Source organism: Trachemys scripta, chromosome 7 (genome assembly GCF_013100865.1).
Source record: "Trachemys scripta elegans isolate TJP31775 chromosome 7, CAS_Tse_1.0, whole genome shotgun sequence".
Taxonomy (NCBI): domain Eukaryota; kingdom Metazoa; phylum Chordata; order Testudines; family Emydidae; genus Trachemys; species Trachemys scripta.
In genome coordinates this window covers 77,439,543-77,462,845 of record NC_048304.1, presented here as the reverse complement: position 1 = coordinate 77,462,845, position 23,303 = coordinate 77,439,543, and the positions used below count along the sequence as shown (strand labels likewise).

Sequence of the window (23,303 nt, the reverse complement as noted above, 5' to 3'; positions counted from 1 at the left end):
CATGGCTCACCTCGTGGAGATCAAGCCTAGTTTGTAAAACTTTCAACTTGTTGATCCTAGTGCATGAACTGTTGTGATTGCCTGTGGAGTGACTTACTGTAGTTCTCATTCTGTCATTGTCATCTGTATGTGCTGTCTTATACTCTTCTTTCTTCCTTTAAACAAATTCTATATTGTAGACAGCTAGTGAAGCATGCCAAAGACATTGATGTAACTCAGGTCTTTTAAAGATTTATTTTGTGACAGCAAATTTCATTCTGTAAAAGTAGAAAAAATAGATGTTAATCCCACCCTGGTGTTTTTCACCAGTAATAGAACAATTTGTGTATAGTCCAATAGCTAGAATGTCAGCATGTTTGGTCTCATTATACTACAACATCATGTAGTTTGACATTTGGCTTTAGACAGGTGAAAATAGAAAAGCTGTGACAAAGAAATAATTTTGTAGGTTATTAAGACACAATCATTTTAGTATACAATCTGAACACCAGCAACTTGGTAAAATTAAAATATTAAAAACTATTGTCCAGTAGAGCAGGTTTCTTTACAAAATCTTTTAATCAAGAAATTGTAAACCACAGGTCCACAGAGTCCATGTGAACGAACAGACATAAGGATGGCAATTGTAGCTGATCATCTGGGACTTAGCTGGACAGGTACGTTTTTATGCTGTCAAACTGAAATTGAATTTAGCAATTATTTTTGCAGATCATCTTTTATAGTAAGGTACGACAAGTTCTTTATGGACTTGACCATATTCAGTTCCCAGAGAAGTCACTCAGAATTGAGGGTTCTGTGCACATTGTCGGCGGTGTTCTCCATCTCCCAAAAGTGGAGTCCATAAACATTTCAATAGATTTTCAGTTAAAAGAAGACACTTCCCAGGAAATGCTAATGGCAGAATTGTCTTGCCATTGATCAGTAAATAAACAAACACTTTTATTGAAAATGGTGAAAGAATTGTATTCTCCTTAAGTCCTGTTCTGGGAATAGTTGGCACAAATGGCTTGAGAGGGTTGGGAACTTGCTGGCTGGACACTCATCTGGGGTAGTATGGCTTTTCCCATTGTCCAGTGTCCTGATTTTCCGAAGCATTGAGCACCACAAGCTCCCAATGGCTTCAGCAACAGTTACAGGTGTTCACCACCTCTGAGAATCAGGCCCATAACAGTAATTGTAGTAGTCCTGCAGTTCTATACTGTACAGCAATGCAAATCAACTCCTCTCATAAACTCAGCTCATTGTACTGTGTCACCATGTATCAGTGATTATAGTGTAGATGAAGAGAGATATGTAGTAATCTTGATATCAAGTATTACAGCATACAAGATTTTAAAAATCAACAGCAATAAGGTAACCTCTGCAGAGATTTTGATCACAATTTTTACCTTACAGCAGTGTGTGTACTTGACGTAGGTATGATAATACCTACCAGGGATATGATTACAAGATATGGCATGATGTCTTTCTGGGAAGTTTTAATACCCTGGTTGTAATTATCTCATAAATTAATTATAAACTATGTGTCAGATATTTGTTTACATTAATTCATCTGTGTGACCTAATAAAGCTGTTACTTTTACAGAATTGACAAGATAAGACTGACATGATGATAATGGTATATTTTTTCTTGCTTTATAGAACTGGCAAGAGAACTGAATTTTTCTGTGGATGAAATTAATCAAATCCGTGTAGAAAACCCCAATTCTCTGATTGCTCAAAGTTTCATGTTATTAAAAAAATGGGTTACCAGAGATGGGAAAAATGCTACAAGTAAGTTCAGAGCAATTGTTGTTGATTATAAATTATACACAACTTCATATGTTGCCATATTCTAAATAGTTTAGCTCCCATCATCTTGATTATTTGGACATGAATATGAAAACATAATAAAGCTTTTCTAAGTAGCACTCATGAAATAACAATTCCTGCTCTAGCTATTTTTACCAGAGTTCAAGAAATTATAATATGTATTCAATTGGTAATTACCGTATCTATTCATGTAGTTACTTCATTTGAATTGTTGCATACTGGAAGAGAGATGCTAAACCTTCAGTTCTTGGCCTTCATAGTGGGACAGTAGTGTCTTCTGCCATCTTCCAATCCATACAATCCTGCTTTAGCTCAGTTAAATCTCCTTCCTAGCTGTCCCGATCAGCTACAACATGTGTCACTGGCCTGATCCATCTTCTGAATGCCTATTATTCTCCAGGCATATGAAAAGGAATGAGGATAATTTTTCTTCGAGTTTTCAAGTGTCCTTTTTCACTAGTTTTGTCAGTAAAACCACTGAAGAATGTGTACAGTTTATAAGTACTCAGCCTGTACCCTGGGGTGGGCCGCATGTGTCAGTGGGACAGAATCCCCTATAAAAGGTTGCAGAGTGGATGCTGAACCATCCTGTTGCCATTATTGCAGCCATTATACACGCTGAGCCCTCCCCCTCCCCCATGATGTTTGGGTTTGGCCAGTGAGTCTGGAGAGTTGTGATTCCACCAGCCACCCCCTAGCTCCCTGCAAAAGCTGCAGATGAACTGTATGGACTTCCCCACCAGTCCTATCCCTGTTTCAGCTGAGCTGCACTGATTTTACTTTGTTCAGATCCTTTTCTGCCATGGGATGGGGGAGGACCCTTTCTGTCCCTAGATCTTTAGGGGACATGCCTTATAATTTAACAAAAATAAAAGTCTGAAATGTAAGGGTGAATGTGAAAGGGATCCACCCTTAGGGTCATTTGCAGAAATACCATCTGCACAACAAGATTTCTCCACATCTAAATACCATCACATTTATTAGAGAGACAGGGTGGGTGAGGTAATATCTTTTATTGGACCAATTTCTGTTGGTGAGAGAGAGAAGCTTTTGAGCTACCCAGAGTTCTTCCAAAAGCTTCTCTCTCTCACCAACAGAAGTTGGTCTAAATAAAAGATATGATTACCTCACCCAACTTGTCTCTCTAATGCCCTGGGACTGACATGGCTACGACAAAACCGCACATCGCATTTATTGATCATTAGCCCTATGTTCAGTCACCTGTTGTTCCAAAGTCTACAATGACATCCTTAGTGGAAGGATATTTTGTTCTAGTAGCAAGGAAATATATTCTTTAGGAACCCTCTGGTCTCAGTCATGTTGCTTCTAATGATGGCATCAAAAACAATGTAATTACCTTGTGAAAGAGAATCATACTAGACATTATATGCCTCATATAAGTGTACCACAGAATGATTTTTAGACAAGCTAGTAAATATAACTTTCCAGAACCAAACAAAAGCACTGAGGTGAAACATATGTCTCAGCATCTTCTAATTAATCCAGTATGATTGAGACTGAGAGAAACAATTACATAGCTCAAAGATGACTGAATTTTTTTCTGACATGTTACTTATTATATTTTCCAGCTGATGCCTTAACCTCTGTATTGACAAAAATTAACCGAATAGATATTGTGACCCTGTTGGAAGGACCAATATTTGATTATGGAAACATTTCAGGCACCAGAAGTTTTGCAGATGAAAATAACGTTTTTCATGATCCCGTTGATGGTAATTGAATTCTGTGCACATATTTATTTCAATAATATGTCCAATAATACAGAAAAATATTATAAACAGACCTTTTCTCAAAACACAGTAAATTGTGAAGGACTAATTAATTTCTTTTCATTTTAAAGTTTTTTTTCTCTCTTCAAAATCACAATTATGGTATTTAGAATCACTTTCATAAATGCAATATGAAATTCAAAACTCTAATACACATTTGTATAGTATTTTCAACTTTCATTTTATGTCAGCTTGTGTCTCAAAAGCTAAGGGTCCAATCCTGAAAATATACACATGAATAAAGTTGTTCCCACTAATTTCAGTGCAGATTGATCAGGCACTTGAGTTTTTCAATTTCAATTGTCAAATCAAAAATCATATACTTAGACAGTTGGTCGTGCATTAAAAAATATTTGTAATGTAGATGGTGGTATACTGTCCCCTACACTACCAGGAAAAAAGATATCCTTCAGTCTCATCTCCAAACACTAGGCATTAGGAAATCTTCTCCTAAAAAGAAATGAGTGTTTAGTAATGGCATGTACACTAAAAGAATTTGCAATTTACTAATGTGCAGCTTTGAGAAAAATGAATTTATTCATAATTTATACTTGAAACCTTTCAGAAACTAAACCATAATTTTCCAAATATAAAATGGCAATATAAACCCGAGTGTTTAATTTTTGAATGAGAAAATATCAATTTTACATAAGTGGAAACTTGTAATAGTTTACAACTATACAAGATAATTACAGAGTAATTTGGGTTAATTTTGAGCCAGATATTGTAAGTCAAGAATTGCAGGACAAATGGTGTTCTAATTATACAACAGAATGGCAATAAGCAAACATATATTTTATATTGGTCCTGTGGAGCCACTAATTACTGCTATTTCTTTTTTGAAATTATCTTTAAAATACACTGGTGGCACTGGTCACCTCAGCTCTGATTTAAAACCCTGCCAATCTTAAAATCTTATATACAATTCAAGTCTTATGTACAAAATAGCCTCTTTTGTATATATTTTCTTCAAATATGTATTGATGTCTGAATCTTTTTCCTGCATTATATTGGGATTTTCTGATTATTAGACTATATAAGTTTAATGTGCTCTATTATTAAGCAGCAGCATTGGTCATTGAATCATTGCATTGCAGAAATAATTTTCTGTTGACATTTTAAGAAAGTTCCTCTTGAAATGTTGCTTGCACCTTTTAATCGTAGCAGCAGTGAAAATGTGCTTCTCCACAGTTACTTTCTGTCTCTCCTCTTCTCTTCTCCTCACCTTCCTCAAATTTCCTTTCCTCACCAAGACCAGACCACTCTTAACCTTTCTCTCAGCTGATTCAGAAAAAATCCTGTTGATACACCTCCTTCAACAGGCACCACAATGTCAACTTAACCCCCAAACATGTCTTCCTTTCCTAGGATATTCAGCCTAATATTTGTTTACTGGAGCGTAAATTTTATATTTCATTGTCATTCATTTGTGTGTATTCAGTCTAATCCTTGAGAATGATTTTTCCCATGTTTTCATTACTTATCTTTTCTTTTCTCTCTTTATTTGATCAGTGTTTCTGATTGTACCCATGTCACCAAGATCTCCTCAGTCTCCAAGATCACCAAGATCTCCTTACTCACTACAGTCCTCTCATCTATATAACTTTACTGTACCAGAAATTTTTATATAGATTCTTCCCCTGTGGTGTTTGTGTTCTGTAATCCTTTTGCTGACACCTTTTTATTTTTAGATTTTATTCTGCTGTATTTTAAAATCTGCTCTTCTTTCCCAGCCACACTGAGATTCATTTCTACTCTTTGTTCCTTAACGATTATATTTTTGTGGCACAATGATTAAATTGGAGTATACTAGTGCATAGTATTGTAAGTATTGTGTAATTTTTAAAACTAGGATATTAAAAATGTGGACCTATTTTAGACAGATATTTGCAACAACAACAAAAATACCCCCGCCCACACACATACACGCCACACAACACAACCTGGCTGTCCAGCATTATGATCAGATTCTTCCTTTAGATTATGTTCATCAAGTTTGCACGAACCAAAACAAAGAGAGAGAGTGTTACATAATTTGGCCACAAAATACAATGTTAGATATAAAGGATCACCAACTCTATACATATTTATTCCATTTGCTTGCTCATGAGTCAGTGTGCTGTAGCTATAAAAATCTTAAAGTGGCTTCAAAACCATTCATTAGAACCTCTACAGAGTGTTGATTTCTGAAGAAGTCAAAAGCAGTAGCTGCCACCATTTTAGAAACTAGCCATTTTAGCTACTCTAATTTGTGTTGCATCCATTTGGGTAAACCAATAAATCTATCAAATTTACATTCACACTTAAATGGCTACAACATCTCATTTTCATATTTTCATATTTTCTGTAATTCATCAATCATTTTACATGTTTACTTATGTATTGCTCCATACTTCATTCCAGTCAGTCCAAATGTACTGTCTTCCTTAGGTTATCCCACCATTCAAGTGGAACTGGAAACTCCCACTGGGTTGCGCTTCATGCCAACCACCCCTTTCCATCAAGATGATTTCTTTAGTGATATCTCTAGTATAGAGTCACCCCTTAGAACTCCTAGTAGACTGAGTGATGCATTAGTGACTTCACAGGGAAATATAGACGGTACAGCAGGAGGACCTCCAGTGGTGATTGAAGAAGATACTTCACTGGAAGACAGCAAACCTGATTTCCCAGTACCTAAAGAAAGAACACCTAAAGATATGTCTGTAGGCCAAAGCCATTTGGAGGAAGTGGACCTGAATGATTATCCTCGGTATCTTGGTAGTTATGGTGGGATATCAAAAGATGCTAAGTACTCAAAACAAATACAGAGTGAAGAGACTAGTCAAACAGGAGTGAGAACTGAACAGCATGAGAGAGAAAAGTCTGGTACTGATGAGGAGATGACAGAAGAAAAGCTTAAATCTCTGTTTGAGGACATTCATCTTGAAGAAGGAGTTGAGTCTGAGGAGATGACGGAAGAAAAAGTGTGGTCTATTCTTAAAGATGTTCAGCAAGCAGAACAGGAAATGTCTTCAATTACAGGTTGGCAGAGTGAGGCATCAAGTATCCATGTTGAACCACCAACGCCTGGGCGCAGAATAAGTGGTGAACTACTAGATCGGCTAGATGATAGGTAAGGATCTGGAATATAGATGTTTGTCTTCAAACAAATCATTTTCAATGTTATTTTCACTTCCAGATGTTAGATTTCTAAAAAAAGCCTTCTGAAGTTATTCAAGTTCATAGCATGGTTTTAATGTATTTGCATTTGTTACACAAATCTGGAACACTATCAGCAAGATCCAAGAAAATATATATATTTTTAAATACCTATCATCATATGGGTCAGATAACTATGCTTTATCTTCTGTTAGATGTAGATTACGTTTTCTGTAAAGGTCTGATCCAAAGCCCATTGAAGCCAGTGGAAACACTCCAAAAGTAATTTAGGTCAACTGATTAGGCCCTTAATACATATCTTGCAACTATGCTTCTCTCCCACTGACAGCTTTAGAATTAGGATAACTTAAAAAAAACATTTCTGACAACTAAATATCTAAAGCCAACATTTAAATAATTTGTAAAATATTATAACTGTCTTAAATGATGCATACAACAGGCTTAGGCATCCTCACAGCAAGCAAGAACTTCACTAGTTGTTTAAAAGACAGTGAAAATAAAAAGTTAAAAATCAATATTCACTAAACTATGCTGTTTAAGAATAGACTGTCTTTTAAATGCTATGTCTGTGGGTAGGTCTACACTTACCTCCGGGTCCGGCGGTAAGCAATCGATCTTCTGGGATCAATCCCAGAAGTGCTCGCCATTGACGCCGGTACTCCAGCTCGGCGAGAGGAGTACGTGGCATCGACGGGGGAGCCTGCCTGCCGCGTCTGGACCCGCGGTAAGTTCGAACTAAGGTACTTCGAATTCAGCTACGTTATTAACATAGCTGAATTTGCGTACCTTAGTTCAAAGTGGGGAGTTAGTGTGGACCAGGCCTATGTCACCACAACACTGAAAAAAAGTAATTAACAGAGGTTATGTCTATGTTGGAGCTGGAGATGTAATTTCCAGTTTGGGTAGACATACTTGTACTAGCACTGATCAAGCCAGTGTGCTAAAAATGTCCGTTTGGCATGGTAACACAAGTAGCAGGATTGGTTAACCGCCCTAGTATGTATCTATGTTTCAGACAGGATCATACTCGGCTGATTAGCCCACTCCACTGCTATTTTAGCACACTGCCTTGATCACAGCTAACACAGGTGTGTTTACCCACACTGGAAATTACACCTCCATCTCCAGTGTAGACATACTCTAAGTATGGTTAGCTTATTGTTTATTTATTAATGCCCCCTACTCAGTGTTCCCTTCCACATCCACAAATGAATTGGTGTCTGTGCCCTGCTCTCATGGGTTCTCTTCTACAACCCAGTTAAGCCAGAAGTAAATTGTGCTGCTTTCCTCTCCATGATGTGGAACTAGGCCAACAGTGTTAGTATCCCTGGGTAGCTGTGCAAAGGAAAGGAGCCTCTATGTGGATGTCTCCTGCCTGCTTCAGATCTCCAAAGCCAGGCAGATTTTGAGGAATGGGAGGGCAACCCCCCTGCCATTTATGCAGAAATACCGTAGAAGGAAACACCACATTCATGGCATTTCCACTCCCATACAGAAAGAGTCAAGCACAAATAATAATCAAGCCTGCAATAATATACTTCAGAGTACAGTCCCAGTAAAATGTATTCATTCGACCATGTGCATGAACTACTCTAGTACTTAGATGATCATCTGTAGTTCATTTTCTGAACAAAAGTGTAAAGCTCACTAGCTATCATGCAACAAGTGCACTTTCTGGAGTCTCCCTTCAACCAGTCTTCACTTCCTGTTTGTCATTTTCTTTGCTGCATTGTCATAATTTGTAGGAACATGGCTATGCTGCATCCCTTTTAAACAATTTTTCTTCACAAGAAATCTTAGATAGTAAGCTCTTTGGGATGGGGACAGTGCCTAACACATTGTGGATACTACCAGAATATGAATAAAGAAATATAATAATAATAATTAATAATTAATAACAAAAGTAATAAGTAGCTTTGAAATAATGTATCAGGATTGGTAGTTAATGTGTCTGTTTCAGAGCTAGGTGTTTCCAGTATTGTTGATGATATTTCTTTTCCATTTTTTAAAAGTAAATGTCTTTTTATTTAAAATCAATTAAACAGATTTATGCAGAAGAAGAATATGAACTATGGACAAACAATAAATAAACACTTTATAAAAGCAGAGTCCTGTACTGCTCCACTTCCATTCCCACACCACTCCCTAAATCTCTGTTCCCTTTGCTTGCATATCTTTGTTTTTCCACAAGTAAGAGGTTAATTTTTGCCATATCCCAAATTCTTCAGGATTGTAATTAATTTTATAAATAAGATGTTTATATGAAATAATTTCTGTCACATCAGCCTACCACACCTTTTTAAAAGTGGGCAGAGGAGATTGTCTGTTTTCCAATGGTCAATTGCTTTGCAGGATCAAGGGCATTCATAGTCTATTTCTTGAAAGACTTTGTAGTCCCATGCCTTTCATATGTGGTGAAGGGGTGGAAGGCACTACTGTAGCTGTTGCCCATTGTATCTACCAAGCCCCTCAACTTAATATTTAGGCTGGATTCTTGGTTCTTGGTTCTTGATTTGCACCTTTCATGAGTGAAATCAATTTAAGGGGTAAAATCCACAGCTGGTATAAATCAGCAGAGCTCCATTGCCTTCAGTGGAGCAACACCAATTTATACCACGTCAGGATCTGGCTTAAAACATTTTGATATACTTATTAAGGGCTAGATCCTCTCTCATTGAATTCATTGGGAGTTTTGCCATTGACTTCAGTGGCTGTAGGATTTAAGTGATGAGAAATTCAATACTGCAATGTGAATGATTTAATATTGGTATGATTTATCCAGAGATAAATTGGGTTAATTGAGAAATATACCTAATTCAAGAGATATTGTACCTGATTAAATGAATTACAGACAGGATACTTAAATGTGTGATTATGTCTTGTTAGCAGGATGTTTATTCTGTTTCATTAGCAATTCGATATGGTTTATTTACCAACTTTGTAGTTTTCTCAGAAAAGAGCTAATTATGTGAGCATCAGTGATAAATTGAGGTATACGACCAAATGCAGTCAGAAACTTCAGGGTAGTAAGTAGCAATCAACCAGTAGTGTCAGGTGAGTATATATCTCATATGTTCATAAGGCCACGTTGGTGGACCTGGTTTGTTCCTCTTTTTTTTTTTCTTTTTTCCCCCTAACTGGAAAGGGCTTAGAATAAAAACATGTGACCTGATTTTCAGTGTTCAGTAGGAACTATAAATTCTCAATGTCTTTGCAAGTGAGACCACCCAGGCAGAAATTACTGTACCTAATACAGGAATATTAAATAGCTTGATGTTCAAATATTACATTTAAATATTTGCTTCTTTGTTTTTAAAAAGTACAAACTGAGAATACAGGCATCTTGACAGCAAGCTAATTGTTTAGCATTTCTGAAATCATTGTGTGATTTTCTGTTGTTTATCTTTTGTAGCCCGGACCAATGTAGGGATTCTATTACCTCATATCTGAAAGGAGAAACTGGGAAAGTTGAAGCCAATGGAAGCCGCACAGAAACTACAACAGAAGTAAAGACTAAATCTTATGTTCAAGAGTCCGTAAACAAAGCGGGAAAACAGAGTGACAAGGAAACTCTGAAACCAAAAACACGAAGTTCTGTCCATACTGAAGAGCAAACATTATTAACATCGTATCAGAAATCTTTAGAAGAGACCAGCAAGCCAACAGTAGAAGAGCCTAAAACCTCTGTGCCTGTCAGCATGAAGAAGATGAGCTGGAAAACTCCTGAAGATAGCAAGCCAAGAGCAAACATCCAGGAAGAGGCGGGAGCAGCAACGTCTGAACAAAAGGTATGGTCCTGCAATTCTTAATCTTCTAGTTGAATACGTATTAATCGACAAAGTTTTGTAAACTTACAGTGAAATTCATTTTGTTAACTCATTTTTCTCCCTTTTAACACCAATTTCGTATGATTAATTTAATAAATTACAATAATGGAAATTAATGGTTCGACCACCGAGTTTTGACATATAAGTGGCAAGGGTGAAATAGTGTTGAGGGGCATCAAGGAAACAATTCTCCGTAATTCTCTGTATGGTACCCAGCCTTGCCCTCTTGGCTGCTCTGAGCTGTATCAGCTAGCAACAGTCACCATGGAGCATGTCTCCTTCCCATCCCTGACATGCCTGCTATGCTGGTAGCTGTGTCAAGGGTGGTGCCAGGAACTAGCTTCCGTGGTTTTATTCCTACAGGAGAGATGCAGATGGTTTCCGTTCTTTGTGCCATCAAAACAAGCAGAGCGGGGCAGAGAATCTTCCCCGCCTGTTTTTTCACTACATTCATTTTCAGGAAAATACCTTATCTAGCTGGTGAAATTTAACCTAATATTTGTGCTTTGTTCCCCTGACACACTCATCCACACTGAAAATGCACAAGGCCAAGCTGTGTGGTCTTTCACAGGTCTACAGAGAATTACCAGTGTACAAAGCACTTCTCTAGCAGAGGACATGCTCTTCCATCTAGTAATCGGTGTGGTCTACTGCCTCCCCTTCAGTTTACATTGCCTACTTTGCATGTCCCTAAATACTTACTGGGCATGTGCGTGTTCCACCCACAGCATCCTTTCAGCCAGTTGTCTGCTCAAGATGGAATTTTAGTGCAACTCTCAACAGCTGATTTCCTTCCCGCAGCCTAATTAAGTTTGTTCAAATAATTGTTTACAGCACGACAATTCTGTTTTATGAAGCCCGACAGCTGGAAGGTTACCATTGGATAAACAATAAGGCCACCAGGGAGCTAATGATCTATAAAATAGCTAAGAAAAATCTCAGGGCAGATGGGTTGGAGTTCCTTCCATCTCCCTTTGTCCTCTATACAGGGACTCTATTTTACTGAGGGCAATAAATTAAGGAATTATACATATTAAGTGATCCATGTAAATATATCTTGGAATTTGTTTGCAGTGTAACTTTTTCATTTGTAGTATGTACTAAATTTTTTCATAACATGATACAGTAAATTAGTTTAAATTTAAGTTCATTTTAAAGTGCTCCCTAATTGTTTCACCCCGCGTCCCTTTATACCCGGTAACATAATCATTCTTAGCAATTATGTACTGTACTATTGTATTTCATTCTTATTTATTAGTTTGTGACACATCTAAGCTGTAAAGTCCTTTACAGGTATTAATTAATTCTCTCAACACCCCTGTAAAGTAAAGACCTGATCCAAAGCTAGTTGAATCAATGCATTGATTCCTACTTACTTCAATGGACTTCACATCAGAACTTAAGAATGTATTGTTGTCCTCATTTTTAAAAAATGGGAATACTGAGGCAGGCAGCATAAGTGACTTAACCAAGGCCACAAATTGAATCAGTTGCATTACAGACACCAGAATTCAGGAGTCTTGACTCCCAGATTCATGCTTAGTGCACTAGACCCAAATGATTCTCCTTACTTTTAAAAATTTTTAAACAAAAATATTGTAAAAGCCCTTCATTCTACTTGTGTTTACACCAGGTAGTTACCCAAGTGTCAGAAAACAGGCAGTTGGCCACTTTTTATTCTCTGGCTCTTTTCACTTTTGAAGATTCTATGCTGGAATGTGGAAAATAAATGTGTGCATAGTTTCAAGACTGCTTTCAGCACTTCTCTTGTAGCATCCAGGAGAGGGTGATAGTTCGTTCTCTCTCTCTCTCTCTCTCCGCCCCCACTTCCCCCAAATAACAAGTAAGTCACCTTAATGACACAACCTTTGAATAAGCTGGATACTGCAGAGCTATGTGATTTCTGAGTCTCTCTCAAACCTTGTAAGACTACCAGACAGTTTGCTAGAATTGACTAGTGACTCTACTGTTATGGTACATCAGTGAAGACATGGGTTCTTTTGGTTTTTCTACTCTCTTTGATCTGAATGATTTGTAATCAGTAGTTAAATGAGCTATCACATATACTCACTTGAAAAGACAAGGAGAATTTCCACTATAATATATCTGTGAGGTATTCTTCAGAAGTGATCTATAAAGAAAAAAAGAAATCATAGTCTGATTGGGAAAATAGATGGACTTCAGGAAAAAATTACTGCACAATTTCAATTACTGCACAAAATAAGTCATTTGGCATTGAGGATGGAAAGGGACATTAAGAAGGAGCTCGGGAGTTTGCAATGGGATATGGGCTTTCATCGTTAGGCCACCGTTTCAAATTTCGGCCCAGAGTATTATGGATGTAAATCAAACCATTACTGCTGGGTAGCTGTTTGCTTGCTTGTGTGAAATGAGTTGGTGGCCTAGTTCCTAATGAACAAGTTCCACATTATAGAAACCATCACTACCGTTTCATTAACTGTCACCTTTATAGCTGGCAAAGATTCTTCAGAGAACCTACTAAAAAATGGTTTTGAGACATACTGGCATGGTTAGGGAATCTCTTCTGCCACTGCCCCAGCTGTACTATGTTCAAAGAATAGATGCTCTGGCTGCACCTTTCACAAGCATCAGGTTCACATGAATTTTATCTTAAATAAAAGGCGCAGAACTATTAAACATTATTCCTGTTGGAGTGCTGTAATAGTGTCATGGCCGCTACAAATGCAATGGCGGCAAAATTCCATCATAACTAAAAGAAGATACTTTAACCCCTTAATTAATGGCACTCTTTCTCCAACATCTTTGTGATTATTGGGAATCCATTTTTGTTTCCTATCACTTTTTATTATCCTAATTAAATTAAACTAATTTGATTTATTAATTTGGATAGCAGAAGTAGTGTGGTTAGCACATTACAGGTTTGTATTGTCTTGAGATGTTTACCTATCTGCATTCCTTTCCTCTGAATATTACTTTTCTGTTCCCCCCTCCCCCCCCCCCCTCTCTCTCATGCTTGCTTTCTTTGCTTTATAGATCATTTCTGAGAAATACTCTTTAGTTTTACATGCTGGGCTGGATAGACAAAAAGGAAGAGGTTTAATATATTTAGTTAGCAGAATTTTAATAGGTAATATTGTTCCTTTTCTCTCTCAACTTTAGAGTCATAGTGAATAATTGTAGAGATAATTACCATATTTCTAGATTCATAAAAAATGTGGCTGATACCTGGCCAAGTTTTCAGACTGGTCTCTACCACTGCATTGTGCCTGTAGCATGTGCACTCATTTTACTGCCACAGCCACCTGTATGCACACTAAAAAATTGGTCATGGTTTGTGGAAATGCACACTTTAGTGTATGCAAAGAACAGACACATGCACATGCTCAGATTTTTGTGATCACAAGTGGGCATTGGGGTCTGAATACTCATCTTACTGTACCAAGACAATGTCACAATTTAATCTTTCTAAATTACTTTATTAGTTTTTTAAAATAAATACAGACCGTAATTAGCCCTGGAATTATTTGATACAATTTGAAATCAGATAAATTTTGAGTGGGAAAGCCATTTACTCAATAAAATTCTACAAATGAAAAATACCTATTTATTATCTCCCTAGATCTTGACTGGTGTTTACTGTTTAATCATTCAGGAGGTAACTGACTTGTTACACTCATGGATCCAGTACAGTTTCATCCCTTTCTCCTCACCCGCTCTCATTTCTAAGATTCCATTTCCTATTTAGGGTCTTACCCAGTGCTCATGGAAGTCAATGGAAAGATATCAGTGGGCATTGGTCATGCTCATAATTCAGAAACCATGAACTGCTTTTTTTCCTCGGGCAGGAAATGGAACAATCTCTAACAGAACATTATGGGCCAAGATTTCTAGCATTGGTTTTGTTCAAACTGCTAATTCTTGAGCATAATTTTGCAAAAAGTTGTAACTTGTGGCTTGTTTGTTTTTTCTCACATCTATATTTTGTAAAAGTAAGATACTTGAGATTCATTTGTTCAAATGCATTTTGGGATTTCATTATTTGCCCCATATTTAAAAAAAAAAAGCTTTAAAAGCATTTAAGATACTTCATAAATGGAATATTTATCAAACTACAGCACAGCAAAGAGCAAAAAAGACCCCACAATAAACTAATGGGCAAGATTACAGACACCGCATACATGGTAGATACAGGATGAATTAACATCTATGATAACCTTTTCTTTCTCCTGGGTGTTCCCGCTCAGAATGTTTTGTCTTTTAAATGTGCTGTTAAAATATACTAAAACTGCCTTTATCAGGAATTTAGTGACAGTGACATTGAGATTCAGAGTGAGTCGAGCTCAGATGAGGAACAGAGAATCACTACAAGAGTTTATCGCCGGCGTGTGATTCTGAAGGTATTCTGTGATTTTAGTTCTAGAGGTACCACTGGCATGGATTTGGTCTTGACTGCTGTGCTAATGTTCAGTGTTGGTCATATCAGATTCCCTCTTGTAATGTGCTTTCCATTTCTGGTATGTATTTACAACTAAAATATTAGGTAGTCTTTCTTTGCCTAATCTCTAGCCTTATGGTTGTCTTCTGGTGGAAAACAATCACACAGCATTGCATTTTTGTCTCTCATAATGCCATTGTGTTCTGCATGGCATCGTTAACACAGTCACTATATATAGTGAGATATAATGGTATATGGACATAGGTTGATATAATGAAACTCTACAGGGTTGATAACCACTTTCCAAGCATGTCTGGTAAGGAACAGAATGTATGCACACAAGGCATGTGTGATATAAAGTATTTTGGTTTATCTTTCTTTCAATTGCCTAAAACACATTCCATAACTCCTAAGGGTAGGATTTAGAAACATAAGACATATTGATGTTCCATGGGACTTGTGTTCTTAAATTTCTTAGGTGCTTTAGAATATCTTTCCCATAACGATATTGGGCCTGATCCAAAACATATTGAAGTCAGTGAGAGTCTTGAGTGGGTTTTGGATTAATCCTTGTTTGATGTTTTTTACAATAACATGTTGATGGAATGTATTCTCAGATATAATATTAATTAATAATGTGGTTGTGACGGGTTGGATCACAGAAACCCCCTTGGGAGCTGCCACCCGATGTGCAAAGACTACCCCTGCTTCTGTTTTCCCTGCCAGCTCAGGACTCCAGCACCCTGTCTTGCTGAGCCAGACACTCCTGTCTGGCTCCAGACACAGATCCAGGGTCTGAATCACCTGTCCCAAAGCTGCAAGTTTACCTGAAAACAGCTCACAGTAGTGTGCTTGTCTTTAGGACTCAGATGCCCAACTCCCAATGGGGTCTAAACCCAGATAAATCCATTTTACCCTGCATAAAGCTTATGCAGGGCAAACTCATAAATTGTTTGCCCTCTATAACACTGATAGAGAGATATGCACAGTTGTTTGCTCCCGCAGGTATTAATACATACTCTGAGTGAATTACTAAATAGAAAGTGATTTTATTAAATACAGACAGTAAGATTTAAGTGGTTCAAAGTAGTAACAGACAGAACAAAGTAAGTCACCAAGCAAAATAAAGTAAAATGCGCAAATCTATGCCTAATCAAACTGAATACAGATAATTGCCTCACCAGTTCCAGAGTGCTCCCTTTTACAGGCTAATCTCCTTTTAGCCTGGGTCCAGCAATCACTCACACCCCCTGTAGTTACTGTCCTTTGTTTCAGTCTCCTTCAAGTATCCTGGGGGGGGTGGGGGTGGAGAGGCTCCTTCTTTAGCCAGCTGAAGACAAAATGGAGGGGTCTCCCCTGGGTTTAAATAGAGTCTGTCTTGTGGGTGGAGACCCCCCTCCTCCCTCCTCTGCAAAGTCCAGCTCCAAGATGGAGTTTTGGAGTCACCTGGGCAAGTCACATGCCCCTGCATGACTCAGTCTTTGCAGGCCGAGGCCATTGTCCACATGGCATCTTGCATGTCTCCAGGAAAACTTCTCATGTGGATTGGAGCATTCCAAGATGCATTGTTCCTCAAGTGTCTCCTGATCAGGTACTTAACCTGGCGAATTCCTTCCTAAAGAAGCTGACCAAATGCCTCACTGAGGGTACATCTACACTACAGGGGGGAGTCGATTTAAGATACGCAAATTCAGCTACGTGAATAGCGTAGCTGAATTCGACGTATCGCAGCTGACTTACCCCGCTGTGAGGACGGCGGCAAAATCGACTTCTGCGGCTTTCTGTCGGCGGCGCTTACTCCCACCTGCGCTGGTGGAGTAAGAGCGCCGATTCGGGGATCGATTGTCGCGTCCAGAGTGGACGCGATAAATCGATCCCCGAGAGGTCGATTTCTACCCGCCGATTCAGGCGGATAGTGTAGACCTAGCCAACGCTTACTTAGAAATCAGGCAAGCATACAGCCCATATTCTTAACCTCGAGTAGAAAATGATATATATGTACAAATAGGATGAATAGATATAGTAGACCATAATCTTTTGTGGAGATATGTTACATGGCACAGGCAGCACAAAACATATTCAAGTTATGTCATACATACATTTATAAGCACCCCCTCCCCATAAAGCCTTATGGGGTACACTGTCACAGTGGTGTCATGTAAATAAATACATTTGTTGTGTATATTTTCTTATACACTCAAATAGTTTGCTCTTACTTGCCCTAGAATAGTGGTGTTCAACCTGTGGTCCATGGACTACTGGGTGTCCGTAGACTGTGTAAGGGGTCCGCAAAAGGTTATTGTTACTATAGAACAGTGGTTTTCAACCTATAGTCCGCGGACCCCTGGAGGTCTGCAAACTATGTCTAAGATTTCCAAGGGGGTGTGTACCTCCATTTCAAATTCTGTAGGGGTCTGCAAATGAAAAAAGGTTGAAAACCACTGCCCTAGAACATTTACATAGTCAAAGGTTATGTCAACACTATCAACTAGGGCTGTGATTCCCATGCTGGCATACAAATACAGATATGTATTTGGCACGGCTAAGCCATGCTTCCGCTGCTGCTACCCGTGTTACCACGATTACACTGCTATTTATACTTGTGCTAGCTTGATGAGAGCTAACACCAGTATTTGTATGCGAGTAGGGGAATCACACCCCTAGCTTGTAATGTAGACATAGCCAAAAAATTCTGTATCTAAAACATGAATTTTAATACTCATTTATAGGATTTTCTTATAAGTTTTTATTGAAAAACAGTGATGAGGCCAGAAAGACAGAGCTGCTGTCATTCTTATATAGCACTTATGCTATAGTGATGGAATTTACCTGAGATATAATAGTTCATAGAATCATAGAATATCAGGGTTGAAAGGGACCTCAGGAGGTCATCTAGTACAACCCCCTGTTCAAAGCAGGATCAATCCCCAACTAAATCATCTCAGCCAGGGCTTTGTCAAGCCTGACCTTAAAAACCTCTAAGGAAGGAGATTCCACCACCTCCCTAGGTAACCCATTCCAGTGCTTCACCACCCTCCTAGTGAAAAAGTTTTTCCTAATATCCAACCTAAACCTCCTCACTGCAACTTGAGACCATTTCTCCTTGTTCTGTCATCTGGTACCACTGAGAACAGTCTAGATCTATCCTCTATGAAACCCCCTTTCAGGTAGTCGAAAGCAGCTATCAAATCCCCCCTCATTCTTCTCTTCTGCAGACTAGATAATCCCAGTTCCCTCAGCCTCTCCTCATAAATCATGTGCTCCTAGGGTGACCAGATGACAGAAGTGAAAAATCGGGACGCGGGGGGAGGAGGGAGGGGGACAAAAAAAAAACAAGCCCCTCCCCCCCCTGCACCAGAGGGTGCACTCAGACCACGTCCCCCGGTCCCCTCCCTCAGCTTGCTCTCGGTCAACTGCCACTCGTCCCCTCCCGCTCCGCTCGGAACGTACCAACGCTGCAGGTGGGGCTGGGGAGCCGATGGCCAAACGCACGCCTCCCCTCACACCCTACACTGGGGCTGGACCGGCACGTGTGGGAGAACCCACCCGACGGGACGCTGGGTTACTGGCCCTTTAAAGGGATGGAGAAGCATCTGGTTCATGGCCGGATCGCAGTTCCCACAAGTGCAGCCCCATGGCCCTGCCCGAGGGCCAGCCTGAGAGCACTGCCTCCACCCCGGCCTCCCCATGGGTCTCCCGTCCCTGCAGCATCATCACCCCATCCCGCACGGGCTACCCAGAGCGGCATCGGACCCCCCCGTCCTCCCTCCCAGAGCCTGCCTGGCACAGTCCTCCCCCCCGCCCCGCAGTGCTAGCCTCAGGATCCAGCAGGCAGGTCCCGTCCGGGGACCCCAGCACCCCGCACCCACTTACTGCTGCACTCTGGGTCAGTGCAGCGCTTGCACTCAGCGAAGCACCGGTCCAGGTGCTTGGCGGCCAAGCAGAGAGGCCACTGCGTGGGCAGGAGCAGGGCAACTAGGGCGAGGAGCAGGAGGGAGAAGCGCGGCCGTGCTGCAGCCATGTTCGCAGGGCTGGCAGCAGGGGGAGGAGGGAGCGTCCCTCTGGCTCCTGTCCGCATAGCTTGCGCGCGGGTCGGGTTGAAGGGGGCATGGGCGGAGGGGCTCGCTGCTGGTGCCTACAAGCCCCGCCCCTGCCTCTGTGCGTGCCTGGGGAGTGGGGCTGCAGCACTCTGCAGGCGCCTGCTGGCTGGCAGGAACTCAGCTGCACTGCCCCAGGGCCCGGAAGAAGAATTGAGCAGTGCCGGCTTGCCGCGGTCCCCCCCCCCAATATCGGGACAAAGTGTGTCCCGACCAATCTAAGGTCGGGACGCGGGACAAGTCCCCTAAAATCGGGACTGTCCCGATAAAATCGGGACGTCTGGTCACCCTATGTGCTCCAGCCCCCTAATCATTTTTGTTGCCCTCCGCTGGACTCTTTCCAATTTTTCCAGGTCCTTGTAGTGTGGGGCCCAAAACTTGACACAGTACTCCAGTTGCAGCCTCACCTTTAGTAGCATAAATTCCAGCTATTCATGGCACTTCAAATCAGCCTTTTTAGATTAATATTTGTACGTTCATGGAAAAGGGGAATCATGCTTCCTTCTTTAAAATCCAATGGAGGCTTGCAGGGGGGATGGCTGGATATAGCCCAATGGGAGTAAAATCTTTCTGTCATCTTTATGGGAGAAGCCTGTTGCCATCTTTCAAAATCTCTAAACTGTTCAGTACCTCTCTACAATACAGCAGTAATTGTAATCTGAAGTATTTGATGCAGCCAGAGATGAATAAGAATGTTGTTTCTGTTTTCACACTGGTCTGTTGTTGTGAGGGCATCATAGGGCAGTGTAAGCTGCATTGCACAAAGATTCTCCCCTGGCAAGATCCTGAGCTCTTAACGGCTCTTTTACATTGCTGCAGTAGCTTGAAAGGCTATAGTACAGGAAAGAATTCCTCCCTCCCTCCCTCCTTCCTTTCCTTTGTGTTCTGGTCAATACTTCTCACTGTTAGTTGTTTTAGAGGCCATAGGTAGAAATAGGAGACTGGGGCAATATTTTTTTTTAAGTACCAAAAATTCAAGCTCTAGAATTGAACTGCCCCAGAGAGGCCAATGTTCTCTTTTCCAATTAAATCATGCTGCCTCAGACTACTTGCCTGGCCCATTGTACTGCTGATCCTATATATTATGGTTTGGAGCAAGCAGTGCATTATCTTCAAATAGGGACACCCTTGACATGCTTGTTCACTTTTCACTCCATTGAAGTCATTAGGCGTTTTTCCTGAGTCAGAGCTGGGTAAGGATTTCAGGATTTGGCTCTTAGTGTTGGGTCCGTATCTTGATTCAGTCCTATTTATCCATATCAATAATAGTAAATGAAAGCAGGTGATTACAGGCTTGGCTGCTCCACGACGGAATAGCTGCTGTGCAGAGGGTTGCACATGTGACATTTTTTTATTGTAGTTTATATTGATTACTGTCTCATTGCTACATAAAAAGCAATAGAGGTTCCTATATGTCCCATGGGGTGAAATTTGATCACCTCTGGACTAAGGATAAATTCAGTCTTGTGGAAAAAGAATTCACTGGATGATTCCACAGGTAATGTTAGGACTAAATTACTTTATTGACTTTTTCATTTCTTTATTTCTGTTTTGTTCCTTTATATGTTGTTGTTATTGCTATGATTTATTATTTGCTATGTACAGTTATTGTGCTGTGCTGTGTTCAAAACATGGAGAAAGTCATTTCCCTATCCCAAGGATAGTACGATTGAAGGGCACAATCTCGCGAAGTGCTGAGTATTCTCAAACTCAACTCCCATTGGTATGTAGTACTTTACAGGATTGGACCATACATTTAGACAAAATATGTAAGACACATCTCCCCATATTACCAGATCATGAGCTAATCTCAAAATGGTAGAGAATTTTTTTCCTCTCCCTTTCCCTGTTTATCATTTGGTGATTAGGACTCACAAAAGAGGTGCAGGAGTACGGGCAATTAACACACAAGAAGAAAATAGGAGCTTCGGCCGTAAAATATACAAATATATAACATTTATAATATAATATAATGTAATGTATAAAATTTAAAGGCAGATCCAAACTCCAATGAATTCAATAATTACAATAATTGGTGACTCATTTTTATGCTTTTTAACAATTCTAAAGAAACAAAATTATTGAATTAGTGTCTTGCAGAAAGTCATGTGAAAGATTTGCCTTTCACTTCACAACCATTTTGTAATGAAAAAAATCCTAATTTCTGTACAAGATATTCAAATTTAACATCATTTTGCAAGTTTTATTCCCTTTACTTCTTGACACTGTTGTGGATGTTCTATGTTTTCTTCCAAAAATATTCAGAAACCAGGGCTCTTTTCCTTCCATTCTTTTTGATAGTGAAGTGAGAAAACAGGTAGTTGGTTCTAAGGGGTGTTTATCTTTGTCTTCAATAATGCAGCAGGGCAGAAGGATCTGAGCAGCGGTTTATTACAAACCAGCAACTCTTGTAATCTTATTACTCAAGGGAGACTTATTTATGGAAAGTGAAAATATAACCAAGCTAAAGGTGGCAAGATTTACGGGTGAATTTCACCCAGTGCACGTGGCCCTGTGCTCCACATCAACCCGTGCATCAAGGGCTTACATTGTGCATTCAGCCATGAGAGGGCCCTCTCTACTGGGGTGACTTTCACCCAATATGAATAAGACAGTAACTGTGTGCTCTAAATTTCCCCCACCACAACCTCATCCATGATGTGACAGTGTCAGTGTTTTGGAAACTATTGAAGTTACTGGTTTATTTTAACAAGTCAGAACAGAAAAGTAAAATCATAACCCTTAGGACAAACTGCTTATTATTATAATCACATTGTATGTAGATAGAGCTTTTTCTGCATCACCAAGTTCTCAATCTCAAACCACTTTCTGCTGCCCCAACAGAGGCATTTCTTCTTTTTAGCTCTGCACTTAAGTTTACTAGGTCGCTTTCCTATAGCTTTAGCAGTACATCTGTGAGCAGTTGTAAGAGTCAGCATAGCTGACAGACTTGCAGAATCTGATTAAAGAAGCCTTCCCAAGTAGGCCGAACCCACCAATGAAAATGACCTTAATGAGGTATTTGTTTCTTGCGATACAGCCACATAAACTTGAGACCACAAGATACAGTTGCTGCTTAAGAACTGCAAGAATGTGAATCTTCAAAAAAGAACTAGATATGTTCATAGAGGACAGGTCCATCAATGGCTATTAGCCAGGATGGACAGGGATGGTGTCCCTAGCCTCTGTTTGCCAGAAGCTGGGAATGGGCAACGGGATGGATCACTTGATGATTACCTGTTCTGTTCATTCCCTCTGGGGCACCTGGCATTGGCCATTGTCGGTAGACAGGATACTGGGCTAGATGGACCTTTGGTCTGACCCAGTATGGCCGTTCTTATGTTCTTAATCTTGAGACTGGTCGGATTAGGTGTTGATGATGGGTTTGGTTAGTGGGAGAACAGGACTCAGGGCATCTTAGAGCTGCTGCTGCTGCTGCTATGCAGTCATCTGCCCCAGCCTTTTGCAAAAATTTAATATGTGAAGGATCTTTTTACTTCATCTATTTCCTTCTGCTTTTAAAAGCAAACATAAAAGAAAATCAGAGCTCTCCAGAACCAAGTGTAACCTTAGGCACATTACTGCAGCATTGACTGTATAACCCCATTTAGTTGGAGATCCCTGAGAACACACACAATCTGTAAATAAAAGTTCAGAAAATCAATAGGGCTGTTGGAAGATTTAAAAAGAAAGCAAAATGCTGCTCCCTGGAGAGCAGCAAAGAGGATGCCAACTGCACTCCAGCTAGTATGGTAACAAAGATCTGGTTGCAAAGCCAGCCAGCCATAGGCATGTGCAGCACATTTCATTAGCGTGTGCACCCAGGGAGCCCCGCCCCCACCCTGCCCCTATCCAATCCCCCCTACTTCCCACCCTCTGACTGCCCCCCCTCAGAACTCCCAATCCCTCTTGCTCCTTGTCCCCTGACTACCCCCCTCCTGGGACCCCTGCTCCTAACTGACCCCCCAGGATCCCACCCCCTATCTAAGCCTCCCTGCTCCTTGTCCCCAGACTGCCCCCTAGGACCCTACCCCCTACCTGTTCCCTGACTGCCCCGACCCTTATCCACACCCCCGCCCCCAGACAGACCCCCGGGACTCCCACGCCTATCCAACTGCTCCCCGCCCCCTGACAGGACCCCCAGAACTCCTGACCCATACAACCCCCCCTGCTCCCTGCCTGCCCCAACCCCTCTCCA

At 40.3% G+C, this 23,303-nt stretch overlaps 1 protein-coding gene across 39 annotated transcripts in view; it reads left to right on the top strand.

Annotated features, from left to right (window-relative positions):
- The window catches only part of ANK3 (ankyrin 3), a 439,766-nt gene that overhangs the window by 402,837 nt on the left and 13,626 nt on the right, over positions 1-23,303 (top strand). For 30 of the 39 annotated variants that reach the window (XM_034777631.1, XM_034777645.1, XM_034777638.1 and 27 more), the window contains 6 exons: positions 582-656; positions 1,642-1,773; positions 3,402-3,545; positions 6,033-6,717; positions 10,177-10,552; positions 14,872-14,970. In XM_034777631.1, coding sequence (XP_034633522.1) covers positions 582-656; positions 1,642-1,773; positions 3,402-3,545; positions 6,033-6,717; positions 10,177-10,552; positions 14,872-14,970 — 1,511 coding nt within the window. Of the gene's footprint in view, positions 1-581; positions 657-1,641; positions 1,774-3,401; positions 3,546-5,114; positions 5,476-6,032; positions 6,718-10,176; positions 10,553-14,871; positions 14,971-23,303 lie in introns of those variants that run through there. The other 9 variants (XM_034777651.1, XM_034777647.1, XM_034777642.1 and 6 more) reach the window with 4 other exon arrangements.